The following is a 25,504-nucleotide window of genomic DNA, read 5'->3' on the forward strand; positions in this document are numbered from 1 at the left end:
ATAGCCTACTTCCGTTTTGTTCTTCTAGATGAGCATTTGCGGAGGGTTTCTATTCAGTCAAGCTGCATTTATATCAAAGCGAGATTTGCATCTAGAGGCATGCCGCGTAGAACGGCGAATGCATTGGGACATGAGGACAGCTTGAGATGGGAGGCTGTACTACGAGAGAAATCAGTTGAGCAGTTGAAAAGACAGACAGAGAGGCGCATAGCACGCCGTGGACAGAAATGGCAAAACGGCCCAAATTTCTGGGATCTTCACTCCATCCATTCCGCACATGATGCACCTGAAATCGGATTAGACCTAATCCTGGACATTGGAATGACAGCAATCGTCGTAAAGGCAGGGCTGCAGCGTGACGTTGTCGACAAGGTCAAGTCGTGGGGATAACCTGGTCTGGTGCTGAACAAATGTGCCAGGCTTTGACGTAGTTGGCTTAGTCAACTCGTGGCCTTATCTCATGTGACAGAGAGGCCGTTATCGATTGAGCCGGTACCGGGCATTGCCTCGTTAAGGTAGGTAGGTAGGTGGGTGAGATGCAGTGACAGCTATGAGCAAGGTAAGTCGTCGGTTGGGTTCTGGCCGCCGGCAGAAGCCCCGCCAAACACACCGAGGTGAGCCTGCCCCGTGAGTCAGCAATAGCACTGTTACAGCACCCGCGCCTCTGGTAGGTCTTTCCAGCCCTAAGCTGCCTGAGGCCCCACTTCCAACCCTCGCTTGTCATGTAGACCACTTTGCCGGAACGGGCTAGCGCCTTTCAATTTCCAGGCGTGCCATTGGGGGGTTTTGTGTGTGCGTGTGTAAATTTCTCATTGACCTGTCCCCTTGCCAGTTGTGTGCCCGCCCCGATTTCAAGATTGTCGCGACGGCTTCTTTCCAAACTCACCCTCCGACAATACTAACCCAACGGCAGCAGACCAAATCTCTACAGAGGCACCCATTTCGCCCAGAGATTTGAATCCCCCCTTTCCTTCTTTTTCAGCAGAACACCGCGAACCGGTGTTTTTAAAGGAACAGGAACGATGTCTTCTTTCGAGCCGGTGGTGAGTCTTTGCCGATTATCTTTACTTCCCATTTCGAGATATGGGAACCGCGGAATATCAACGATGAGGATTTTCGGGCGACTTCTGCGAGCGAGGAGCACTTTGCGAGGGGATAATGGCACTTGGCTCCAGTCGTCCTCCACGTCAACGATGCTGTCGCTGTTCAACCCGCTGCGCTGCCGCCGCTTCAACTACCCGAAATTCTTCACCGGTCAACCGCGGACACTTGTAGATGCAGATCGCTAACTCCAATCCTGTCTACAGGTCGTCATCGACGGCAAGGGCCATCTCCTTGGTCGTCTAGCCTCTATCGTCGCCAAGCAGCTTCTCAACGGCCAGAAGATCGTCGTCGTCCGCACCGAGGCCCTCAACATCTCTGGCGAGTTCTTCCGTGCCAAGCGTATGTCGACTCTCAATCCTACCCAGCACTACTCCACACCCAGTCTGTCAAAAGAGGAGGAATATGATTGGAACACACGACGACTGCGGGAGGAACGAACGAACCAACCGATCGAACAGATACTGATGAATGGCTATAGTCAAGTACCACGCCTACCTGCGCAAGATGACCCGTTACAACCCGACTCGCGGTGGTAAGCCAACACATACATACAAATCCGGGCTCTGCTCTGTCTCCTAGATGAGATATCAACTCGAGGACATTCAAATGTCTGACTTGACCGCTATAGGTCCCTTCCACTTCCGCGCCCCGTCGAGAATCTTCTACAAGACCGTCCGTGGCATGATCCCCCACAAGACTGCTCGCGGTGCTGCCGCCCTTGAGCGCCTCAAGGTCTTCGAGGGTGTTCCCCCTCCCTACGACAAGCAGAAGAAGATGGTCGTTCCCCAGGCCCTCCGTGTCCTGAGACTGCAGCCCGGCCGCAAGTTCTGCACTGTTGGCCGTCTCTCCCACGAGGTCGGCTGGAAGTACCAGGACGTCGTTGCCAGGTACGTCACGGCTATGGATCTCCCTACAGAAATTGAACCTTTCAGTATTGACGAATTCCTAGACTCGAGGAGCGCCGCAAGGCGAAGGGTGCTGCCTACTACGAGCGCAAGAAGGTCGCTCAGCGCCAGCTCACCGACGCGAAGAAGAACGCCAAGGTTGACAAGAAGACGGCGCAGGCCCTCGAGGCCTTCGGCTACTAAACGTAGTCGACAAATCCCTTTCGCAGTTATATTTTTGACTCGACCCGTCAGAGGGACGGAGGAGGAGAGGAGGAGGGCTTTATCCCCGTTGGCCGCCACCACACCACCACTACCCCCGCGATGGTCTGACGAAAGAAAAAGACTCGGAGGGTGATTTCTCGCGCATTTCTGTCCTCTTCCTCGCGTTTCCTCATTAGATTGGCGTGGGCGGTTCACAAGGGAAATTCTTCATTTGCTGATGGCACAAATGGGCTGGTCATTGGAGGGGGATCAAAAAAGATGATTTTGGGGGCCTGGAGAGAGAAGAGTTTTTATGGAGTGAGTCCGAAAAGGCTTCGCTTTGCAAAATCATCATCCTGTTCAATACCCCCCGCGCCGCCGTTCTCGGTGTTTTCGGTACCGGTTCAACCACCAAACACACGCACCAACCAACCCTTCTCGCAATAAGTCACAACACAACACTCAATCAAGATGATTCATGTCCATGGGCTTTGGTGTAATTGTTTATTCCGGTGGTTACCGTAAAAAATAAGGGGGTTTTGGCTTCTGAATTATATGGGAATTGATACACACACTTCAACAACAACAACCATCAATCACTGGCTCCCGTTTCCTCAATCGTCTTACCTTTTTCTTCCCCCCGAGGGCTTCCCTTCAACGAACAACCAGTAGTCCCAGATGAGGCGATATTCGAAGAAGAGACGACGGAAATAAAAAAGAACAATGAAGATGAAAAGTATACCACGGCATTTGGGAGGAGAACCTTGGCGAGGCGTCTTGTGCTTAGAGAAGTAATTGCATTACAATCATGATCAGGACTCAGTGTGATGTTGTGAATTTCAAGTGATAAACTCCCAGTATGAGGTTGATTCGATGGACGACATTACTTCGCGGCTCTAGAAAACACCAGATTGATAAGAAAAAAACGTAGTGACTTGAAGCGTGATTGAACATTGAGGGTGACATTTTCCGTACACGTACTGAAGTGCTCTCACGCCAACCTTCACGGTATCTCATCTCCGGGTGATCATTTTCAAATCCTGACAACCAGGATAGCAAGTAGTTGGCGCGAGAGGCGCGACGGGACGCGTTGGTGTGCCCTAGCTCAATCGAAAGGACCCGCCGCCCCAACCTGCCTACCTACCTTGGAACGACTTCACAGTTCGGGGATCGCACGAGGTGCCTGTCCGACATTCAATGAACCCTGCTGGGCCATTGCGCACAGAAACGGGATACTCCTGATGAAAACTGAGCCTCGTGGGCGTGTCGTAGCTTAGAAACTGCTTAATGTTCACGGGTGAATCTTGCTGTGAGGTCACCAAGTCAAGGGCGCACGATCTCTCAACATGCCGGCCGGATATGGAAGACGGCTGTCATCGTTGCTTGGAGTGGGCCTCGTTGGACTCTGGTTGTGTGCAATCTTTCCCCTGACTCTGGTGGTACATGGTCTGACTAATAATCTTAATTTTCAATAATGGGCGATTGGTTTAGTGGTATAATGACCGCTTAGCATGCGGTAGGTCCTGGGTTCGATTCCCAGATCGTCCAGTGTTTTGCATATCCCATATGTCTAGCATGCCCTGCTTTTTATGCCTCTCGGATGCTTTTTGCGTCATTCCATAGATAAAGTAGTCAAGTCATATGGATGCAAATCTGTTCTTCGAAAAACAAATTGAGCTTGTCAATTTTTGGGTGGGCTTTCCTTGGTTTGGCTCCTGTTTCCTTCGGTGGAAGCAACTGCTGTTTGGGTGCTTGCCTGTCCGAGGCTGATGGTTCGTACATGGTCTGTGCTTTCGACTTCATGTCAACATCAACACGCGGCTTCAGTTCCTCAGCAAGCGCCATTTTGTCATCGATCAAAGGGGAGTCAACACATAAATTGAAAGTTTCAGAGTCTCCCACGTCAGGGGAGTTTAAAAAGACCCAGAAATCTGCGATGAAAGAGACACAGTCCGGATTGGCTGACTCTATGGATGAAAACAAGTCTTTGAAACCAAAACGTACAAATATTGATGATAAAAAAGACAAGCAAGTCACCACAATCGTTGTCGGATTAGTTTTCTGCTGAAAGCTACTCTTAATTATGATAGAAAATTATGAGAAAATTTTGCTGACGTCTAACCGCGCGCAGAGAGTTCGAGAAGGCCTCGGCGGTGGTCGCGAAGCACGTGAAGCTGCTGCGGGAGTACAACGAGATCAAGGACGTGGGGCAGCAGCTGATGGGCATGGTTGCCGAGAAGAGAGGAGTCACTGTGGGAAGTCTGTATGTGACTGGGGAATTTGGCGTCGGGCCCAAAGATTGAGATGGGGATGGGTTAGGGGAGCTCTCGCCGTCGCTGTATCGAGCCGGATCCGGGATGAGGGAGATGTGAAGTCGAGCATGACTTATGTATGATGGAAAGGGTAATAGGCACTTGATAGCTTCTGCAAGAAAGGAAATGCTCTTCTGCGAATAATTCATCATCGTCAAAGTCTGCCATCGTCAGCGACACTCGATCTGCCTTCAGATGACTTAACTCCTTTACCTAACTAAGTCTGCTGGAACTAGACGAACAAGCAGGCTCTATGCATCTTTGGTCAATGCCACAGCGCCGGTGATCTCTCTTGCTTCCAGTCCGAGCAGTCTTTCGCTCTTCACCCACCACATCTTTCCCCTCGGAGCAAATAGTCATTAGGTACGGTATGCCTGTAGATTCTCTACGAACATAATCCACAAAATCTCACCTCTAAATGGAGAAAAAAAAAAGAAGGAACAAACCAATACTTAAACAACTGAATAGTAAAGAGCAAAAAAGGTCACCATTTCAACAAGTTGAGGGTGTTTCTGAGGGGAAACGAACATATCTCTCCATCCAATCGTTGCCACTGTCCTCTTCGCGATTATCGTCATGAAGGCTACGGCCATCCCCCCCATGTAATCCTTCACCGATTTCGCAATACCCAGTACCTGTCAATCTGTGCAAGTCCTGAGATATTTCACTGTTTGAAGACACCTCTGTTGTACCGGTATTGCTGCTTTCGTTGTCTTTGAACAACATACCAGCCTTGAATGGCGATGCTAAACCTTCGGAAATCTCCCCTGTTCTCTTGAATCCGCCGGCTGGTGTCATCACCATCTCGGCTGTTGCATAGTACTCACAATGCGGCAAGCTAAGAAGCTCTGTGTCTTCACTATCGCCTTCACTGACTTCTATGTCAGATAACTCAATCTGACTACCCTCAAGTGCGTATGGGATTTCATAGAGCGAGTTGTGTTCATTGAAGATGTCTTGGTCGGCCTTGGTCCAGCGTCGAAAGTTTCTTAACAACGTCTCAACGGCAGGATACCCTTGTCTTCTCGCAAATATGATAGACCTGAAATACTGACGGAGACCAGATCCTCCAGTCGAGGCACCAGAATCAAGGAGTAGTTTCGCGATGTCTAGCCTACCACTTTCAGAGGCTGCTTCTAGCGCAGTCCGGCCGAGAGGCTTTACCGCTGGGGCATTTGGGTCTGCTTTTAATAGAAGCAGCTTTTTCACAACACTGAAAAAGCCGTTCTTAGCTGCCGTTGCCAAAGGTGGAAGACGGCGGAAGCCGCTGTAGTCCTCATTAGTGTCGGCTCCCATACAAACGAGTGTCTCCACGAGGTCAACATCGCCCACCATGGCGGCAGCTCGAAGTGGTGTTCCATAATATCTGTCGCCATCATGCCAGTGGACAGTGTTGATACCAACCCCAGAGGCAATGTACCAATCGACAATGGTAGGAACCTTTTGAAGAATAGCTGTTGTCAGAAGCACCCTGTCTAATAGCGCCCCATGTTTCTGAAGGAGAGGCAAAATATCTAGGGCGTATCGGTTCTCAGCGACGCGATAGCAATTGAAGTTGAAGCGATAGCCATGTTGCATCATTCTCGCGATGGAATTGGGCGATGAAAATGAGAGGGCGTAGGAAGTTGCCGAGCGAGCAAGACCTTGTGGGTTTTGCTGGTCAACAAAGCTTAGATATTGCTCCTCACATCTTCGCAAAGTTATCTCAGGAGGCCTTCGACGTCGATTGGATATCTCGTAGTTAAAACTTGAATATTTTATGTGCCGAGGGCACAATCCGGTCGTCAGGATCTGGTCAAATACATCTTCGTTGCCCAATATCAGCGCAAGACACATCGCCGATCCCAACCAATGTTGGTCGAAGGTTGAAAGCAAAGCGTTTTTGCTTAGCTCCAAGAGCTCATGAAGAATCATCCAATCGGACGTGTTGGACGCAAAATAAACGGCGGAAAAAACAGCCCTTGCCGAGAATATCGTTGAATCCATTGAGCGTATGATATGTAAAGCCAATTGTGAATCCTGCACCAATATGGCGGACTCAAGAGGCGACAGCTCATGAGGTAAGCTTGGAGACGTGAGCGAAGCTCCATGATCCAGTAGTTTTCCGATCAGCGAACTCTGGCGAGTGCGGATTGCAATTGCTAGCTCCTCCCCTACCAATTTTGCTCCGTACGACAGGAGAAACAGGGCGTTGCCTTCATTCTTAAAAGACAAAGCTGCTTGCAGCGCAGTTCTTCCTACCTGGCTCACTTTAAGTTCGTTATAGCCGGCGCCCATTTTTATTATCCGAGTCCGGTAGCGGTGGGTGCCGTCAGAATGTGCCTCAGCATGATCTCCTGGAGAGGTTTGGCAGAAGTTGATGTCGGCGCCATAACCCAGTAGCAATTTGATGAGGCTTGGGTCGGCACCAGAGGCGGCACATTGAAGTGGTGTGGCAAAGGTGTGGTGACTGAACTCGGTAACAGGGTTTGATATAGCCCCAAGCTCCAAGAGATGATTGCATAGCTGATGGTTGTTCCTGAAAGCTGCAACGCCCAGAACTGACTCCCCAAGGTAGTTAAGGTTGTTCAAACAGCTACGGTGCTTCGAAACCCATTCAAAGACCCATTTGCTACTGGTCTTGACCGCCGTGATAAGAATTTGGGCGAGTGACGTGGGACTCCGAAGCCTTGACTCAAAAAAGTGTAAGACAAGCTCTGTCGTTGACAAGTGAGGTATGGATCCCAGATCGTCCAAGAAGACCCGGGCTTTGATTTCATCATCCTCCTGGTATTGGTAAACAGATAGTAACCACCTCGTTATCTTTTCGAGTGCCGGAGCGTCCCTGGCGTGGTGAATTGTGCAAGCCAGTTCCAACATGTTGACATCAACTGATTTTAAACTAGTGCCAAGCTTGACGAGGAGCTCTACCAGATTGAAGTTGAGTGTGTAGACAGCCCAATGGAGTGCCTTCCGATGGCTGACATAGCCCCATCCAATTTCCAAAGGTATGTTATTGAGAGGAAGGTCGACGTCAATCCCAGCTAAGACGAGAGATTCGATGGTGGCTAGATCTGACGCTAAGACGGCTTTCTGGAAGATTTGATGCAGAAAAGCCTGAAGGCTAAGCGGGAGACTCTTGCATTGCCGTGATAGCAATAATTTCCATGCATTGACGCCACGGAACATGGCCAAAATTGCTTCATTGACAACATCTCGCTCGTGCGGCCCGTCGTCTAGGTAGCCGCAGAAACCATTGGATAGAAGAAAGACCATGACTTCCAAGGCCTCGGGGGTATAATTTCTTGAAGACGAGCATTGCATAAGACCAGCTGCTTTGAAAGCGTGATTGTCTGTTACATTCTCAGGCATCAGAAGGGAAAGAGCCTGAAATGTGTGGTGAAGGTCTGGTACGTATTCCAGCAATTGCCGCTTCCGGAAGATGATGCGGTTTAGCTCTCTGCCTACGAGGACTGTGGCAGATGGAAGATTGCTCATTTGCATGGGTATTGATATCGTCAAAGCTGTGGCGGTCAGAATTGAAGGAGAGTTTCAGGCAAAGTCTGTTCTGGGGCATACCACTCAAGAGTTGGTGACATTGAAACCATGGAAGAGATTGCACTGGATATGAATGCCGAGCTCCCTGAACAGGCGATGGCGTTCGAATGAGAAGTGGTAAATCCGCAGGCAATGACGGCGTGGCCAAGGCTACTTGAAATTAGGTCAGAATAACTGGAGAGAAAGGCGAATGGTATGCGAAAACGGGAATCATTCGCGTCCTGAAAGAGAGATCTGTGAAGAAGCATCTGCTTACCTGGGTTGAATTGCTCAACGACTGATACGTAACAGTGTCTGTTCCTCGCCTTTTCCACCGCTGCGGGTCTCAACGGGATCCCAGAGAGATACAGGCTGCTCTTCTTGCCTCGACTTTGTCGCTCGCGAATCCGAACGTCGGCATACCTCCATTGCTGGACGGTCATGTTCTTAATCATGTGCCATTGCTTGAGCTTCCACTCTAATTGGGCTTTGCTGCAGGCCGGGTTAGCGCCGTACCTTGCGTCCGTGGGGAATCTTCGTTTCGAGAAGTGTGTACTAAGGTAGTATTCAGAGGCATGTGTGGTGGAACTCACCTTGCGTGGAAGCTGTGTACGGTTTTGAGTGCGGCCAGCACGAATCCCAGCGTCATATCTTCTCGCAGGTAGAGTTGTCGAATGGCGGGCCTAACCCGCTCCCATTCTGCATCGCTGATGACAGCCTGCCGTTGCCGGCTAGACATGGTGACAGGAGCAGAGCCCGCAGTGTGTAAAGTCGCTTGCGGAAATAGATCTGGTCAAGAATGCCCTCTCTGAGATCTGGTCCTGTGGCGTAGAGTAGAGGCAGTTCTGATATCGCGGGTTTGAGGATGAACTCTCTTTCTTCGCGAATGCCACCCGAGAGATATCGGGTTTAAGTAAGGATTTGGTAAATAAATGCGACGACATGCAGACTATGTGCGACTGTTGATTGGCCTGTCCCAAAATCTGATCCAGCTTCACTGCGCCACGTATGGTGCAAGACAGAATTCGGGTTCTGAGACTTTTCCTTCATGATTGGCCACTGCCGAAATCTGGTCCGCGGACAACCCCAGCTCCAACCCAGTCACAGCGAGTAGGAGATGCAGTAGAAACGCACTTTGATGCCGACTGGCGCAGTCGTCTGGAGCTTGCCGAAACAAGCCAACGCACTTCCAAGGTGCATGCTATGGACAGTCTCTCATTGGGCGTTGCCATTTCTTGACCGATAGTCTTCCACTTGTGTTGGTTGTTCATCGCACAGTCAAGTCCGAGCAGAGGCATGGTTGACATGAGATATTGTCATGAGGCGATCGAAAGATTTCTCGCAATCTAGGCACGCAAGCCTTGCAGCAGTTATTTCGGTGTGTATAGGCATTACAGTATCATGTCATCTTTCTTAACAGTAACCGTCATTGAGCTCCGTCCAAAGAACCTCTTTCACCATCCATCTACTTTGATAACCAAGCAATAAGCGCCTCATGGAACGCCTCGGGTTGGGAAATCTGAGGCGCATGACCCAGCTCAGGGAAGGTGTGAAGAGTCGCGTTCGGGATCTGGGCAGCAACAGCAGGGCCGAGAGCAGTAAAGTTGCCCAACTTCGCGGCGACGTCGGGAGGAGACCATTGCTTTCCGATGGCGGTGTTGTCCTTCTCGCCAATCATGAGCAGAGTGCGGGGCTTGACCAGAGGGAACTCCCAGCTGACGGGTTGCGTGAGGACGAGGTCGACGATCTGGGCCTGGTTGAGCGCGTAGGTGTCGGCCTTGGAACCCTTGTAGATGTTGACGAGCATATTGACCCAGGTGTCGTACTCGTCCTTCCACTCTCCGACGTAGTAGGTCGCCTGCTCGTATCCCTTGATGGAAGCGTAGGAGCTGGCGCGCTCTGTCACGTAGTTGTCGTCGATGGGGAGGTAGGGAACGCCGAGCGCCGTGTAGTCCTCGAGGCCGACGGGGTTGACGAGGACCATCTCGTCCACTTGGTCGGGGAACATCAGGCCGTAGCGCGTGGTGAGCATACCGCCGAGCGAGTGGCCTATCACCGTGACACTCTCGATGCCTAGGGTCTTCAAGAGGCCGTTGGTGTTGGTCGCGAACTGCTGCAGGGAGAATTGGTAGCGCTCGGGCTTGGATGACTTGCAGAAGCCGATCTGGTCAGGGGCAATGACCCGATAGCCGGACTGGGCGAGGACGCGGATGGTCGTCTCCCAGGTTGGGCCGCAGAAGTTTTTGCCATGGAAGAGGATTGCGGTCTTTCCGTTGGGCTCGCACTTGGGCTTGACGTCCATGAAGGCCATCTCCAGCTCCTGCAGCTGGGAGGTAAACTTGTACAGCTTCACGGGCCATGGGTAGGTGAAGTTGGAGCCGTTGAGGTCTTCGGGGAAGGAATCGGAGTTGTCGTCGATTGTGCCCTGAGCGGATACGAGGGCGACGCCCGCCGCCGCGAGGGTGGTGATGAGAGAGAAGACCTTCATTGTGACGGGCCTTGATAGAATTAGCTGATTGGTTACTGAGCGAAGGGCCGCATGATGAGAATCATCATGCGGTTGACAAGGAGAGTTGACAAAGTGCAATGTAGACAGCCAAAGTAGGCGGCTTCTACCCCGTGAAGGAGTCGCAAAGGGCGGACCCGGCGTCTAACAATAAGGAAACAAATTAAAAATAAACAAAGTGCCAATTGGACATGGAGTTTTGAAGAACTCCATTATGAGACGCGATTGGGATAAGAATCTGCAAGACTACAGAGCCTCTGAATAGCTTCAATGGATGAATTGAGACAAATAGAAACTTACTCACCAAACAGCGATGACAACTCGACTTCGACTCTACCAGAGATACCCGTTGACCTGAGCAAAGTGCCAATAGCTGGTGCGTGCGAGGGAAAGTCATTTAACGGCCTTTAACCCAGGATGGGCACGCTCTGTTTATATTGCGATGGTAGCCCAGACGAGTTGCCGGGAACCAACACGTGTGTTGGAGCACCTGGTGGACATGCAAGGCACGGAATATGGAATAGCTGCAATATGCAAAGGAAAGATGGGGAAGAGAGGGAGGAAGGTAGGGATGGAGGAAGACTGAAGCCGGTCATGACGCCGTGCCTCTTTCGGCCGCAGAACTGCGTAAGGCGAGATCCATCTTCGATGCGCTTCGTCTTCAATGGCCAGAGCATCACCCTAATCTCCGCTGGCCAGTGGGGCCTTAAAGCTTCGGCTCCGCTGGCGAGTATGCCCCGGACGGTGAGGTGGGCTGGCGCCATTTCTTCACATCGGGTGCTGCGCCGTTCAAGCCGGCCGCTGAGGATACGGCCGCGGTTGAGGGCTCGGTGGCTCAGGCGGACTTGTCTAAGCCTGTATGAAGACTGGGAGAGATCCAATAAATCAGTCATCTCTGTCTCTAATGGTATGGGTCGCCAGAGAGTCGGCCACTGATCTGCAACTTTCTATGGTGAGCATGGCGAATGGGTTGGTGACATCGGGTCGGACACGGTCGGCCTAGGTTGGGTCTGCTGCTTACCTGCCTCCAGCCACTACTGCACTGGTCTGGGCAAGCATGGTGAGATCATGACAGAGAAGACCAGCAGGATTTCAGCCGGGAATAACGAGATGGAAGGACTTTAGCAGGGGCCTGGTTGTTACCAACGCGAGTTTGGTAGGGAGTGAGGGAGGGAGGGAGGGTATCACGGTATCTCACAGAGAGATGACCCATGTTCTTGGCTCCAGAGGCGTCCATGGTCATTGAAGAGGCGAGGTGTCTCTTCCAGTCAAGGTGCTATGAGCAATTGAGGCGATGCCAGATTCGGTGGCAGAAGAATCCCCATGGTTTCCATCAATAGCATCTCCTACCGCAGTTGCTGTACATGGGTGGCTACTACAAGCACATATTCCCATAACGCAGATTCGGTCATGTTCATCCGTTTGGCCACACAACCTCGTCTTTTGTACTTGGGCGCACAGCGGCCGACATCTTGGTGAGTCGGTAACATGGGATATCGGTCGTATGTCAGTCAGACAGAAGCCATGCTAGTATCGGCCGGGTGTTGGCTCGTGGCTCGTTATTTCGTCGGTCTGTTGATAACTTGATCCGCTCGTCGTCGCGATTCTGCAAATTTCTCTTCGAGATCTCCGCCATGTTATGTTCAGGTGGAACGTGATCACTAGCCTCTTCGTACTTAGACCGCCACGCCAGTTCATCTTAAGCTACCATTAATGACAGGGATGGTTGTAGTTTAGCGCTTCGTCCCGGCTATCCGCGGCGGGCACCAGTCTCCGACGGAAGCACACAGAGGGTGATGGGAAAATCCCTCAGAAGGGTGTCTCGGCCGATGGTGCACGGCGTAGCTCGCTAGACTCTAGGAACATTGCCGCCATTCTGTTGCTGGGATATCAAGCTTGTGCATTGGACAATCAATTTGACAAGCAAACTTGCCTATATTCCGGACTCGATGCTACTGCGTGCGTGGGTACATGTAGTATCCGCAGTGTCGAGGCTTACCATCCCTCAATCACTCACAGTGTTCGTACACCTCACCAGGATGATCAAATCGGGAAGACCTAGCGAAGGAGGATTTTGTTGCCCTGAGAGCTGCATATCCTCATCGAAAAACACCTGGAGAACCCCGGAACTTGGGCAATGCCAAGCGCAGCCCCTGGAGAGAATCTGCATACACTATCCGTAAGCAGCGAATATCGCTGCCCCGAAAGGAAGCTCAGCGCCGTTGACCGAGGGCTCCATCGAGTAACCGCATCATGAGAGGATCTCGGTGGCCAGTAACGGCTGCCTCTTTTGCTTGGATGAGCGATATCTGTTCGCCAAGTTTAGCCAGAATACCACCTCACCTTACACTCGAGTGGTTGCAACGAGAACAGACGGACATCCCACCAAACTGAGTTGGCGGGAGCGGGAGCCAGAACGGGACGTTGGCGCCAACAGACCTCCAAGCCCGCAAAGCCCCTCCTCGCGCTCTCGGCCCTGGCAAAGGGACCACAAGGCGGACGGTAATGTGGTGTGGTGGCATTAGGGCCCGAAGAACGACGGCACCCCTCAAGGACGCACAGACGGGCGTCCGGATGCTACGGATGGGTACCTCAGGGAACTCTAAACGAACCTGTCCGATGGTTGCATGCAACTCCAGTTTACCCAAGATGAACTGCAAGCCACGACGAGAACTGGATGGCGGATACCATTCCGAATTCCCCAGTAAAGGATCGAGCCAACGCCAATAGCTGGGCCACGGCGTATTTTATACGTTGTGCAAGCCAATAGTGGCGCACCCCCATGACGAGTTCCAACAAAGATTATGTGCGCGCAAATGTCTCTGATGAGTGAGCTGATTTTGTCCCCCTCACACAGACAAGGGGGAAAGCCTCTCAGCTTATGCAGAGATACCCGCCGGAATCTGCTACAGAACCCCGAAAACTCTCCGCGCCCCATCTCGTCATCTGATGAAGACTGAACGACAGATGTGGTGGATGTTGAAGAATTCGACGAGAAGAAGAAAGCAATGGAGTCGAGTTCGTCGACATGTGAAACCCTGCCCGCATTCAGGACGGGACCTACAGAATCGCCTGCGCCTCATTTGCCTAAGATCACCAGCGGCACACTATCTATCATCCACAAACAGCCGAGCCTAACCCGACTGGTGAAGCTGGCCCATGCCTAGATCTCTTCGTCGATGTATAAAGAAGCAAAGAGTGACAAGAGAGCAGAGTGTCAGGGGGTAGGTAGCCCTGGCCGGGGACATGTTCGTCGGACATCTCTCTGGGACCTCGAAGTCTGCTTTCTTTCACGCAAGCCATTTGGTCCAACACATTCACTGGTCGATCTGCTCAAGCTTCCACCTGAACGGTTTGACATACGTAAGTCCAGGGCGATGACCCAGATCAAAACATCAGCAAACTTTGATCGGCAATCTTATGAAAACCGCCGAACCGGTTCCTCAGACACTACTTATTCATTTTACCGAAACGTCTAGTGCTCCAGAATCGAATGTTTTGTGCGTGAGATGTCGTGGACGGTCCAGAATATGACCCTGGCGACAGCGTAGGCGATAATCCTTTCACCCACCCTTTTGTGAGGCCACTCCTCTTCTCTCTCGGACTGCGGGCAGATGCAAGGGTCCAAAGTTCGTTTTCTCTTCGTCGTCTTGCGATCGGTAATCTAATTCACCGGCCATTTTCTGTTTATCCGCAGCCCTGGTCTCCCTCCATCTGGCCCCCAACTCCACCCCCATCACTTGGCGAACCTCGTGGTTGGCCATCCACCCTCCTTTCCTCCCGTCTTCTGGATGAAGACGCACGCTGGCCGACGGTTAATTGCTTCTCTGAATGCTGCAGTACTGTGCAGACTGTCACGCCCGTTCCGCGCCACCCACATCCTTAGTCTCGCTGCAGAAGCGGGAAGGAAAAAAAGAGCTACAGACTTGTGCCTGGCGGCAGACAGACGCGCAGGCCGTTGTGTCTCACTGTCCACACACTTTCATGCGACCCAATGAACTTTCCGCCGTCCCCTTTTCTACCGGGGAAAGACTGCCGAGCCCGCCGTACTTGGATGTACGGGTTCTCCCTAGTTCAAAGCCACCGAGTGGAAAGTCTGCACAAGAAAGTTCTGGGCATGAACATATAACCGTTCGTGGGGGCCCAGTCGTCCCGGCTTATTGGTATCTCCCTTAATCTGTGTCTGCCTTCTTCCGATATCCTAGCGTCTTGCCTACTTGCAGACTGTTGGCCTTTCGGGGCCCACAACCTCATCAGACCAGCCTGATCTCCTACGGCTTCGACATCACTGCACATTCGCCATGGTCGAGGGAAACATTGCAGGCGAGAGCAATGCGCTCATGGTACAGGTTCCGGCCATCGTCTTCTTCGTCCTCACGCCCATCTTCGTGGGCACCCGCTTTTGGTCAAGGATCAAGATGAGATCCGGCCTTGGCTGGGATGACTGGACCATCTTGTTCTCGTTTGTGAGTTGACTTGGCACGTCACTTGAGGCTCTGATAACGTGCTGACGATCCAAAGACTTGCTGCCTGACTGTATCGATATTGATGATGATCTCCTGCGAGTACGGGTTCGGGCAGCACATCAAAAACTTGTCTAAATCTAACAAGGTGATGACTTTGAAGGTATGTGACTTAACAAAGGACCTTTTGGTATGAGTCGATGTCCATCAGACGAATGTCTGACTGTTGGTAGCTGTTTTATGTTGCCCAGATCTTCTACAAGATCACCATTAATCTTACAAAGGCCTCCATCTTGCTCCTATATCTTCGCATTTTCGTGCAGCAGTATTTCCGCATTCTTTGCTACACACTTCTCAGCATTATCCTGGCATACATGGTAGCTACATCAGCCTCTTCTATATGGCAATGTACTCCCATCCCGAGAGCTTGGGACAAGTCGATTCCCGGTACCTGTATTTCGCTCACCATGAACTGGTATGCCAATGCGGGATTCTCGATTGCTACAGACATTATCATCATGGCACTGCCGCAACACGTCTTGTGGAAATCGAAACTGCCCATAAATCAGAAAAAGCTGCTCATGGTTGTCTTTGCACTGGGCCTGTTTGTCACCATCACCAGTATCCTGCGCATGACGACGCTGAACTTTTCCACCACAAGCCCGGACACCACTTGTAAGTATTATGTCGAGTCGCCGATCGAACCGTGTTTTGAAGTGCTCACATACCTGTATAGTCGACATCGCCTCCACACTCTGGACGCTCGTTGAAGACAATGTCGCCATCATCTGCGCCTGCCTGCCCATGTGCCGTCTTCCCCTGACTTATATTTTCCCGACTTTCTTCGCATCCAACAAAGGCTCATCTGCCGGCAGCTACAACGTTGGGTCCACGCCGCGAACGAACAACAGCAACTTCATCCACGCCGGTACGAGCCGCAACGACTGGCATCCATATCAGGGTCGCGAAGAAAAGAAGGGAATTCATCTCACGAATGTGCAAGCTAGACCAAAGATTGGGGACAATGCGAGCGAGGAATACATCCTACCCGCAGCCGCCGATGAAAGGCGTGTGGGGGCTCCGAGCGGGGAGTTGGAGGATCGGAAGGCTATCAGGAAGACATCGGCATTCCACATGACCTACGAAGAAGAAGGGCCGAGAGTATGAGCCTGGACACGTCACATAACGGAGTAGGAAGCCATGAGAAGCGCCTGCATGAGTTATATGGAGGAAATGCATCGCTGCCTAATCCCTCAAGAGAGGGCTTGAAGGCACATATCGAATCTATTCCAAATTATTTATTCGTAGCTACGTTATGGGTACGGCCAAGAAAGAGACTCCTCCCACTCAGGTACAAGAATCACACCGAGTTGCGATTACTTGTTGTTTGATTCGCTTTAGCTGACTCAAATATTTGCACCAGAACCCCATCTTCGCCTGTGTCGGAGATATGATTTGCGCTCTTGTTCCGCCATGGAAAAGGAAGTGGCCATCAATAAGCATTTTTCATCACTGGTGGCTACTGCTCAAACCGTGAGATCATCGACATCATTCGCAAACCCTTCCCGGAGTATAAGTCCGCGCTTCCTCCAAAATGCTCCAAAGGCGGTGGTATGTGGACACTTGATCTCTCTTGGTACCACTCCGTGCTGACTACTGGTACTCTCTAGAATCGCCGAAGGAAGGAGTTGTATCAAACAAACACCGCACGCAGTGTTGAGATTCTCGGCCCGAAGTATGTGAATTTCGGGAATACCATTGTCGACAAAACGCGGTCTTTTGCTTCTGCCAAGCAATAGCTTGGTAAACAAGTGACTCTATGTAGCTAGGTATGAAAGACACAGCATAATGTGGAAGGTTTTGGTGCCATGCGTAATGAAGATCGAAAATTCAAAACTAGTTGACCTGGCTGAATACAATGGCTAGGATGCTGGTGACTTCCGCGATCATTGAGGCTGCCATGGAACCCCCCCGTTGACCACTTGATATATTTGAACCCCCTTGAAGTCTTGAGTCACTGGCTACTTGGTCAGGACTCCGATAATATGGGGGATCACGTCGCTGCTAGACTCATCGGCCGGTTGGGCCAAGTCCACGTCGCTCCACGAACCGACTTGCTGCAGAGTTTGTCCGGTCGATCGGCACAGTTGGCATGAGCCCATTATGTGCTTCCAGAATATGTTTGTGAACCCTATAGACATGTAAGGACAATCAATTCCGGAGGAGGTATCGAGGTGAGGGCTTCTCACGTTGAAACATTGGAATGAATAGGCCCTGCTCAGCCTTGACATGCTCAAAGACGTACCACCGTCCGCCCTTCTTCAAATAGTTGTAAAGGAGACGGATGTTCTTTTCCGGCTCTGGGATGCTGCAGAGGCACTGAACGGTCATGATGCAGTCGACGCTGCCCGGTTCGATTCGTCCGCCCCACGCCGATTCGTTCTGCAAATCCTCAATACCCACGGGCACAACCTGGTAGGTCCCTTTCAGGCCAGCTCCTTCGACACATCGTCTCAATGATGTAGCGGACACCGGATTCGGCTCAACGCCGTAGATCTTGGTCGGGGCTGCGCGAGACTCAGCCTTTGCGGTTCGGACGATCGTGGCGAGCGATTCCGTCCACATGCCGCTGCCGGCTCCGATTTCGAGAACAATCCCGTCAATCGGCTTGCTGGCACCCCTTTCGGATAATATTCGCCCGCCACGGATTCTGCCCTCGAGGAGCGGCAAGACTTTATCCTCGGCGCCGGCTTTCGCTTTGGGTCCCATGAATTTCCAGAACTCACCAAACCATGCCTCTTTGAGGGAGGGCCATGAGAACAAGATCTTGACGTCACCGGTGAAGGCGAGTTTGAGGATGGTCAACCAGAGGTAGACCAAGGAGATGGTCATGAAGAACCATGGAAGAACCAAATTTGTCAACATTGTGATATGATGAGCTGGTGGACTGGCAGTGGTTATTGTGATGGCTGTCTGTAAAGTTGTCACTTTGATGCTTTGCTAATGCGAAATGTTTCCGTCGTCTTAGTCTACAGCTTCAGAGCACGGATCATTTCTCACCGGAGAAGCGCAGCGGAAAGCAAAATAGATACAAGGTTTGCCCCTCAATTTTCAAACCCCGCGCTGTTTATGGTGAACTGATCATCTCATAGTCACACCGCGGGGCCAGAAAACCTGCTCACCTCGAGATGGAGCGGACGAATTCTGAAGCGACTGGACAGGCATTATTGATACAAGAGATACCTATCTTTCCATAAAAGCGAATGTAGGGTTCAACGCGCTCTCAGGAATAAACAAGTCCCCAGGTGCGGATTATCGTTTCAAAGTAGGTCCGGAACACCCGGAATGAGATTTTTTATGTTCAAGTCTTATCGTCATCTAAAGTACAAGTGAGAATATTACAGGCGAATACTAGTGTTTATTGATCCGTGTTGCTGCTCGAAGCATCTAGAGCTTCTTGACAGGCTTGGCAGCGGGCTCTTTGGAAATACGCTTGGCAGTCTCCTGATCGTCTCGCTCGTGCAGCTCAGGCTTCGAATCCAGGGGGCGATCCAGGCCGAGGCGGTGGTAAGTGCTGTACGAAGCGATGCCGCCCTGAGGGTCGGCCTCGGTGACGAGCTCCTTGCGGCGGGTGTCGACCAGGAGGCGGATGAGGTCGGGGCGCATGTAGTGGCCGGCGAAATCGGCAAGGACCTTGGTGAGATGGGTCTCGTTGAGGTCGATGTCGACAAACATCAGACCGTCAAAGTCCTTGTCGGGCTTAGGGACGGCCAGGCTGCCGTCGGGCTTGTAGATGCGGGCGTGGCCGTTGTAGTCGGAGGGGTCGGTCTCGGGCTCGACGCCCTCGGGGGTGTTCTTCTTGAGACCCTCGACGGAGAGGCGCTGGAAGGGGGCGAGGACCCAGGTGCCGGTCTCGATGGCGTAGGCGGGGGTGACGAGCTCGGAGGCGGTATCGGCATAGTTGGTGGCTGGGTCGGGGGAGACCTGGCGCTGGACGCCGGGATAGATGGGCCACCCGGCGACGTGGACCTGCTCGCCCTGGGAGACGTTGAGAGACTTGAGGAAGGGGTTCATATTCTCCCAGCAGTTGAGCTGGCCGACGCGGCCAATCTCGGTCTCGGAGACGGACATGAAGGTATCGCCAGAGCCGTCACCGTAGACGAGCTTCTCGACGTGGGTGGGCTTGATCTTGCGGCGGTGGTTGATGATGGCGCCGGTGGGGTCGATGAAGACCTGGGCGAGGTAGAGGGTGGCGTGGTCGAGCTCGGCGAAGCCCATGGAGACGAAGATCTGGTTGTCGCGGGCGGCGCGGCGGATGCGGCGCATCTCCTCAGAGTCGACGCGAAGGGAATTCTCGCGATACTTCTTGAGCATGGGGAGGGACTGGAGGTAGGTGACTTTCCACATCCAGTAGGGGTAGCCGGGGATCCCTGTTTGCAAGTGAGAATGCTGAAGATGTTTTGGAGGAGGCGAGGTGACTTACAAACTTCGGGGAAGGCGACGAGCTTGCAGCCGGCCTGGCCAGCCTCATTGATGAAGTTGATGGTCTTCTGGACACCACCCTCAAGATCGAACCACTAGGAAAATCAGTTGTGCTGTTGCAACGGAGGAAGATGCGAAGCTTACACCGGGCTCGGAGGTGACAGCGGCGGCCTTGTACTTGGTGATAGGCATGTTGGTTGGTTGTTGGTATCGAAATATTTCAAAGTGAGTTGAGTTGATTGATGTATGGGACTAGAAGCCTTGATGTTTGATACTCTGGAAGGAAAACAGACGAACTAGGCAGTGATTTTGATGCCTTTTTATGGTTTCTTCATCCCTCAGCGAGTTACTTCTTTGATATGGGATGCCCGGTTCTTCGCCGTCGGGCTTTGCGAGCCATCTTGCAGGTTGCCTTTCGTCACTTGCCGTTCATACTTCATCAGCATTGCCTTATACTTGCATACGCCACAAACGCCGTCTGTGGCACTACGTACTGATGCGGACCGGGAAATTTGACCCATCTTGAGCACGCTTCTGTTGCACAGTTCCTTTCCATAGGCCGCCAATCCCTTCGTGGCGTGATTGGTGTTCGTGGAGTTCCGAGCTCAGGCTCCGGAGACGGTAAACAACCGAATAAGCTCTGGCACAACTCAGCAATGCGGATACTGATAGCCCTGGGGACTGAAAGTAGAGAATGGGAGAGTGTGCGTCGAGCAATCCCGGGGGACGTGTTTCCGAGCCATGCGAACTTCGCCCGGGAGTGTTGGGCAAAAGCCGCGTTGCAGAGTGGCATGTTCCCTCTGGCAAAACAACCCCCGATTGCCGTTTTCCTCCGGATCGATCAGGCGAGATCTGTGGGTGCTCTTAACTTAGTTCACCGTTGTTCCGGCGGCGGTCGGTTCAACGTGCAGCTGCCCGGGGTCATCGCCGCTTGTGGACCTCCGGGATCTGGACACATGCGTGCGTTCAAACCCCGCAAAGTCCAGAACAACTTACATCGTCTGATGTTCGGGGACGCCACGATCCCGGTGAGGGTGTGGGGAAACTTGGACATCAGTCACGGGAGAGAAGAAATTTGACGTGTTCTGTGCGGATTCGTTCCTATCGACTGCCAATCTGATAATGTTCTCTCTGTCTCTCTCTCTGTGTGTGTGCCCCAAGCCGCGAACTTATTGCTCGCCAAACACACGTTTGCCCTTTGATAACTTCTCGTCCTTTGCCATTACGTCTCGCAACCGTCCTCACATCAAACAATTCCCTTGTAAAAATAATGCCTCGTCCCATATTCACACAAGCTTTTCATCGAACTCTGCCTTATTTCCCTAGCTTCAATTCCCCTGCTTCGTCCTGCTTGCTTCAGTGTCCCTTCTTGAGCACGTAGTCGCGCTTCATGATGGTCTTGAAGACACACTTGAAGAATGTACTCTTCTCCATGTAGGTCGGCTGCGGATTGCCGAGCTTGTCCCAGAGGCTGGGAAGACCGCCGGCACTCCATTTGTTGCGCAGCTCGTCATAAGCCTCCTTGTCGTACATGGACCAGAACTGCTCCTCGGTGTAGTAGTTGTGAGCGTACAGCATCTTGACGCCGCCGAGGTCGCGGGTCGCCTTCTCGATCTCTCTGTTGTCGCGCACGAATTTCTCAAAGGCCTCGGGGCCGTCAATGTTCTTGATGCCGGGCCAGTCGATGGCCTTCACACCCCAGAGGCCGACGTTGATGAGGATCTCGGTAGCACGGAATCGGTGACCATTGCTGCGGCGAGTGTCATCAGTGATAGCTCTAACGGGACATATCCAGAGAGGGTAGATGCGGATGTTCTCGTGAGCCCAGGCGAGAAAGGCTCCAGCTCTATTCTCGGGAAGCGTGATGTCCTGGATGATGAAGGACTGCGCCTGGCCACTGTGGTGAAGACCGGCATAGAGAGCCTTAGACTTCATGAGAGGGTTGATCAGGAACTGGGTGATTCTGTTGAAAGTCTTCGGGTTGCGACCGTAGGTTCCCATCCAGAAAGCCGCTCTGTCGTATCGGAAGAGATAATCTTTGATCGGCACGAGGTTGGTGACGATGCTGCTCATGGAGGAGGGGCGAGACTCGGAGTAGATACACGTCTCGCAGTCAGTGTGTCTGGCGTGGGGGATAGAAGCATGGCTATGGAGGTAGAACCAAGGATCATGAGCACGGGTGAAGCGGACGATGGGCACACCTGGCTTCTTCTCATCGGTCATAGTGCCGATGATGACGGCGCCGTGATTGGGACCGAACATGATGGCGTCGATGAAGTCAATGAAGGCCACGCCGTCGGTGTATCTCTTGAGGGTGTTGAGGGCTTCGGCCGCAGAGGAAACTGGGAGGAATTTCAGCTCGACGAATTTGCGAGCCTCGATGAGCTTGATCTCGATGAGGGTGCAAGTTCCGAGAGTGCCACAAGCGCCAGCGAGGCCATCGAAAAGGTCCGGGTTCTGCACAGGCGAGGCGACGACAATGGCGCCGTTTCCAAGGATGACCTCAACTGAAGCGACGGCCTTGTCAAAGTGGCCGTAGCGGAATGAGGAACTCTCAAGTGCAGTGCCAGAAACAGCGCCGCCCACGGTGATGCCGGGGAACTCTGGGACGACTGCAGGAATGAGGCCATGCTTGAGGGTGGCAGTGACGAGAGCGTCCATCGACACGTTGGGTTCAACAAGCGCGCAGCGTCGATGCTCGTTGATAGTGATGATGTTATTCAGGCCACTGATATCGATGATGGCATTCGCATCACGAGTGCTGATACGAGTGCTGTTGGTAGTCTTGTGGTAGATGCGGTACTTGACGCCATCGCGAGCGAGCTTCTTGACCTTTCCGGCGACGAGAGTGACGCGCTCGCGATGCTTGGCCAAGCGATAATCCATCTTATCGTTGTCTTCTCTTTGGCCTTCGAATAGATAGAAACTAATTGAAGAACGATGCTGGCGAGTGCCGCGAATTTTGCGAAGCTTTCGAGGGCAAAACAAAAGTGTGGTGATAGGTGGCTTTTGGCTGGGAAATTTCAAGGAGGAGACCTCGACGGAAGAATCCAAGGTTGGAAGGAGGTAAGGGCAACAATGGAAAGACCTTCATGAAGAATTATTTTTGATTTCATCACAGCGGGGTGAGGGTATCGAGAGGGACTAGTCCGGCAGGGCTCGGAGCCTCATGGAATATCAATCCCGTCCTGTGGGCTTCAAGGGCATCCGTGGGTTGTTGGTGACATGCATACTACTTGGGCCTGCCACATGCACAAAACTGAACAGAGTGTTGTTTATGAGCGTAGCTGAGAATGGCGAGTGCGAGGGATGAAGGTGTCTTTACTGTCCTCTTCTAATGGTATGAAGATGTGAAGCGGGAGCATCTCATGATTCCTAGGGAGAAAGGAGGCAAACGAACTTGGGAATTCTTGTGTGGCAATGTCTAAAGAACTCACAAGAAGCAGCTACTTAACACCACTTGGCATGAGTTAAAGGAGTCACATCTCACAAGGCATTGCACAAAGAAATAATCTCACAGGCTGGTCGCCAAACTTGGTATTATGGGATACAAGGTTCTCATATGAAAGTCATGAGAAGGCGAATGAATGTGAGCTGTTCAAATAAGAGACTCCTTTTGAGAACTGTCTAAACCAATCATCTGGGTAAGGTAGTTGCTCATGAGTCTCATCCCAATACAACCAAAATTATAAATGAGTGTGTGCAGCAGCTGGACTAGATTCATTCACTTGAGTAGCAGAGCAGAGCAGAAAAGGGATAAAAAAAACTCTCCAAATAGTCACCGATGACTTCCAAATGACTTGGTACACCTTCTCTGTTACTTACCCTCGGATGAAGGTTCAAAATGTGATTCACTACGATGAGCCAAGTGAGGTATACAGTACTTAATGAGGTAAAAAGGACTTGGGGTATAACTCATTATGAGTTTTATATTCACTGACTTCCTGGGACAATTGTGCGGCAAGAGGAATTCTGATTGTGGCAGTCACCAGGGCTCTTGACCTTTGCAGAGTTTGCTTCAGCGGAAGGTGTCATGTAACAAACACCAGGCAAGAAGCATCACAACCAAACATTCTGGAGGAAAGACATACTCGCGCCACTGCCTTGAAAAAGCTATTGTCCCATGCTCGGAAACCACCAGTGGACTTCCCAGTAGTCTCTCAACGACGGAATGCAACATTCGACACCATGCCCAGTACACCCCACGTCTTCAACCCTCGATCCAACTCCCAAGCCTCCCGCACGCCGACGGACGCAGGAAACATCTATATTTAAGGCAGCATCGCATACAGCCTTTACTCCAAGAAGCCATGTTCTCGCCGACACTGCGTAAGATGCGGGTCAACGATGCCAGGAGACAGATCGAAATGTTCGAAAGGTCAGTGGCACGGGCGTCACAATTAGCCAGTCTTGAAGTAGTGACCAAGTTTGCCGCTTCCAACGTGGCCATATCATACGATCTTGACTGGGATTTGGAGGAGGGTGCCCTAGAAGACACCTGGGAAGGGTATGAGTCTTCATTAACAGATTCCGACACGGAAATGAAAAGCAGCGATGGCCAAGGATCCGCAGATCGACCACCTCGTGTCGACAGGTTGCCCGACGAGAATGACCCGGCAGACCGTCGTTCAGATATCAATAGTCTTCTATGGCTCCTCACAGCATCAAACATCGAACCCGATCACGTCTACCGCAACACATCACGCACAGAAGCCAGTGATTCCGATGTGTCTATGGCTGATTCTGAGGATATCGAACAGCGCACTATTGACATGGCAGAAGTGCAGCGCGAGCCAGATACTCAATCTGGCAGGCTAGAGAGCGCACAAACTCCAGAGATGTCGACATCAGTAAATCCACCTGAGCCCGGAGTCAATATCGCAACCATCGGCGCACCGCTAGCAACAGATAATGAACTGTCCGCAAAGCGATTCCCCCCGGGGATTCATATCGAGCATGTTGAGAACGTCGAGAGGATCGAAGGTACCGAATATGGAGAAGACGTGGGATCTCTCGATATGGCACAATTGGAGGGCTCATCCCAATCTGCTATGCCTCGACCCAAGGACGTTGAACAACAAGTCTTGTCCCCTAGTACCGAGAAAAAGCCTGCAAGAATCACACTCGAATTCTTAGAGAGTATCTGGGACCACTGCAACATCTTGAAGGATTTCTGCGAGTGGGTAGATGCGCACGAGTGCAATCGAACGAACCTACGCAAGATGCTCCGAGAGCCCTTGAATAGGAGTCGGTCGCGCCATCGAAAGCGCACTTCGTTGCCCTATCCCCCGTACGGACGATCAAGGAGCCCGCTGGGAGTGACTATGACGACAGAGTGGGATGAACAAGACCCAAAGCCCGCATATTCAGCAGAACGCGTGAAGTGGTAGTGAGACTATATGGTGCTTTGGACATGCCATACATGAGTTTTTGGTGTTTCATGGGATTGTTGGACAGCGGGGTAAACAGGGGCTTTCTGTCGATCATAGAGAAAGTGGGTGCAACAGCAAACATTGCGGCAATGCAAATGCGTTAGATTCTCTACATGTCTGAGACAGCGAAGCGTTAGAACATGCTATTTGTATCATTTATTCTACTGTCTGTCCAAGAAAGCATGGTGGTTGGTGGCGATGACGTTGTGGCTATTCGTTGACACCGAATATCACGCTCATCCTTATGGGAGTTTCTCCCCCCTGTCTCGGAGAACCTGAATAGGCCCCCTCTCTTCGCTGTGCTTTGCTTTTCGACAGATTTGTCGGTATCATTGCTAATGAACTTTCAAGGAAAAGTTGGAAAGCCCAACATTGGCCTTCGGCTTGACGTCGCTCGGGGATGTTTTTGCAGTAAACTGACGTGTGTTCATCTCTTCAAGAGACTTCCCATTCGTCTTCTTGATCAAAATCCGCCCCAGACCGGGCCCAGTAGCATTTGGGGCCATGGAGAAATATCTTGTGAGAACGTTGGGTTCGAGATTTGGACGCGCGGAGTAGGAACTCCTGATGTGGGTAGATTCGAGTTCGGTTACATATAATC

General features: G+C 51.8%; 10 protein-coding genes across 10 annotated transcripts; 4 read left to right on the forward strand and 6 right to left on the reverse strand.

Annotated features, from left to right (window-relative positions):
* Window positions 1-1,022: 1,022 nt before the first annotated feature.
* On the forward strand, window positions 1,023-2,192 carry CORC01_00740 (ribosomal protein L13; the record flags this gene model as incomplete). Its single annotated transcript, XM_022612397.1, has 5 exons — window positions 1,023-1,043; window positions 1,308-1,443; window positions 1,583-1,636; window positions 1,733-1,991; window positions 2,054-2,192. 5 exons carry the CDS (start codon window positions 1,023-1,025, stop codon window positions 2,190-2,192), a joined length of 609 nt encoding a protein of 202 aa, XP_022481014.1.
* Window positions 2,193-4,128: 1,936 nt separating this feature from the next.
* CORC01_00741 (uncharacterized protein) lies at window positions 4,129-4,495 on the forward strand (the record flags this gene model as incomplete). Its single annotated transcript, XM_022612398.1, has 2 exons — window positions 4,129-4,175; window positions 4,324-4,495. The coding sequence occupies 2 exons, from the start codon at window positions 4,129-4,131 to the stop codon at window positions 4,493-4,495; spliced, it is 219 nt and encodes a 72-aa protein (XP_022481015.1).
* Window positions 4,496-5,732: 1,237 nt separating this feature from the next.
* CORC01_00742 (uncharacterized protein) lies at window positions 5,733-8,759 on the reverse strand (the record flags this gene model as incomplete). The annotated part of the gene is made up of 4 exons (XM_022612399.1): window positions 5,733-5,771; window positions 5,837-6,147; window positions 8,298-8,512; window positions 8,614-8,759. The coding sequence occupies 4 exons, from the start codon at window positions 8,757-8,759 to the stop codon at window positions 5,733-5,735; spliced, it is 711 nt and encodes a 236-aa protein (XP_022481016.1).
* A 726-nt stretch (window positions 8,760-9,485) lies between these two features.
* Window positions 9,486-10,508, reverse strand: CORC01_00743 (uncharacterized protein; the record flags this gene model as incomplete). Its single annotated transcript, XM_022612400.1, has 1 exon — window positions 9,486-10,508. One exon carries the CDS (start codon window positions 10,506-10,508, stop codon window positions 9,486-9,488), a length of 1,023 nt encoding a protein of 340 aa, XP_022481017.1.
* Window positions 10,509-10,933: 425 nt separating this feature from the next.
* CORC01_00744 (uncharacterized protein) lies at window positions 10,934-11,769 on the reverse strand (the record flags this gene model as incomplete). The annotated part of the gene is made up of 2 exons (XM_022612401.1): window positions 10,934-11,473; window positions 11,725-11,769. The coding sequence occupies 2 exons, from the start codon at window positions 11,767-11,769 to the stop codon at window positions 10,934-10,936; spliced, it is 585 nt and encodes a 194-aa protein (XP_022481018.1).
* A 3,058-nt stretch (window positions 11,770-14,827) lies between these two features.
* CORC01_00745 (uncharacterized protein) lies at window positions 14,828-16,156 on the forward strand (the record flags this gene model as incomplete). The annotated part of the gene is made up of 4 exons (XM_022612402.1): window positions 14,828-14,992; window positions 15,048-15,152; window positions 15,223-15,664; window positions 15,726-16,156. The coding sequence occupies 4 exons, from the start codon at window positions 14,828-14,830 to the stop codon at window positions 16,154-16,156; spliced, it is 1,143 nt and encodes a 380-aa protein (XP_022481019.1).
* Window positions 16,157-17,010: 854 nt separating this feature from the next.
* CORC01_00746 (uncharacterized protein) lies at window positions 17,011-17,914 on the reverse strand (the record flags this gene model as incomplete). Its single annotated transcript, XM_022612403.1, has 2 exons — window positions 17,011-17,180; window positions 17,239-17,914. 2 exons carry the CDS (start codon window positions 17,912-17,914, stop codon window positions 17,011-17,013), a joined length of 846 nt encoding a protein of 281 aa, XP_022481020.1.
* Window positions 17,915-18,436: 522 nt separating this feature from the next.
* Window positions 18,437-19,663, reverse strand: CORC01_00747 (cyanide hydratase; the record flags this gene model as incomplete). The annotated part of the gene is made up of 3 exons (XM_022612404.1): window positions 18,437-19,419; window positions 19,473-19,566; window positions 19,616-19,663. The coding sequence occupies 3 exons, from the start codon at window positions 19,661-19,663 to the stop codon at window positions 18,437-18,439; spliced, it is 1,125 nt and encodes a 374-aa protein (XP_022481021.1).
* A 1,164-nt stretch (window positions 19,664-20,827) lies between these two features.
* CORC01_00748 (FAD binding domain-containing protein) lies at window positions 20,828-22,357 on the reverse strand (the record flags this gene model as incomplete). Its single annotated transcript, XM_022612405.1, has 1 exon — window positions 20,828-22,357. The coding sequence occupies one exon, from the start codon at window positions 22,355-22,357 to the stop codon at window positions 20,828-20,830; it is 1,530 nt and encodes a 509-aa protein (XP_022481022.1).
* A 1,424-nt stretch (window positions 22,358-23,781) lies between these two features.
* On the forward strand, window positions 23,782-24,861 carry CORC01_00749 (uncharacterized protein; the record flags this gene model as incomplete). Its single annotated transcript, XM_022612406.1, has 1 exon — window positions 23,782-24,861. The coding sequence occupies one exon, from the start codon at window positions 23,782-23,784 to the stop codon at window positions 24,859-24,861; it is 1,080 nt and encodes a 359-aa protein (XP_022481023.1).
* Between the last annotated feature and the right edge of the window lie 643 nt (window positions 24,862-25,504).

The sequence above is a fragment of the Colletotrichum orchidophilum genome, assembly GCF_001831195.1.
Source record: "Colletotrichum orchidophilum strain IMI 309357 chromosome Unknown Scaffold_4.1, whole genome shotgun sequence".
NCBI lineage: Eukaryota > Fungi > Ascomycota > Sordariomycetes > Glomerellales > Glomerellaceae > Colletotrichum > Colletotrichum orchidophilum.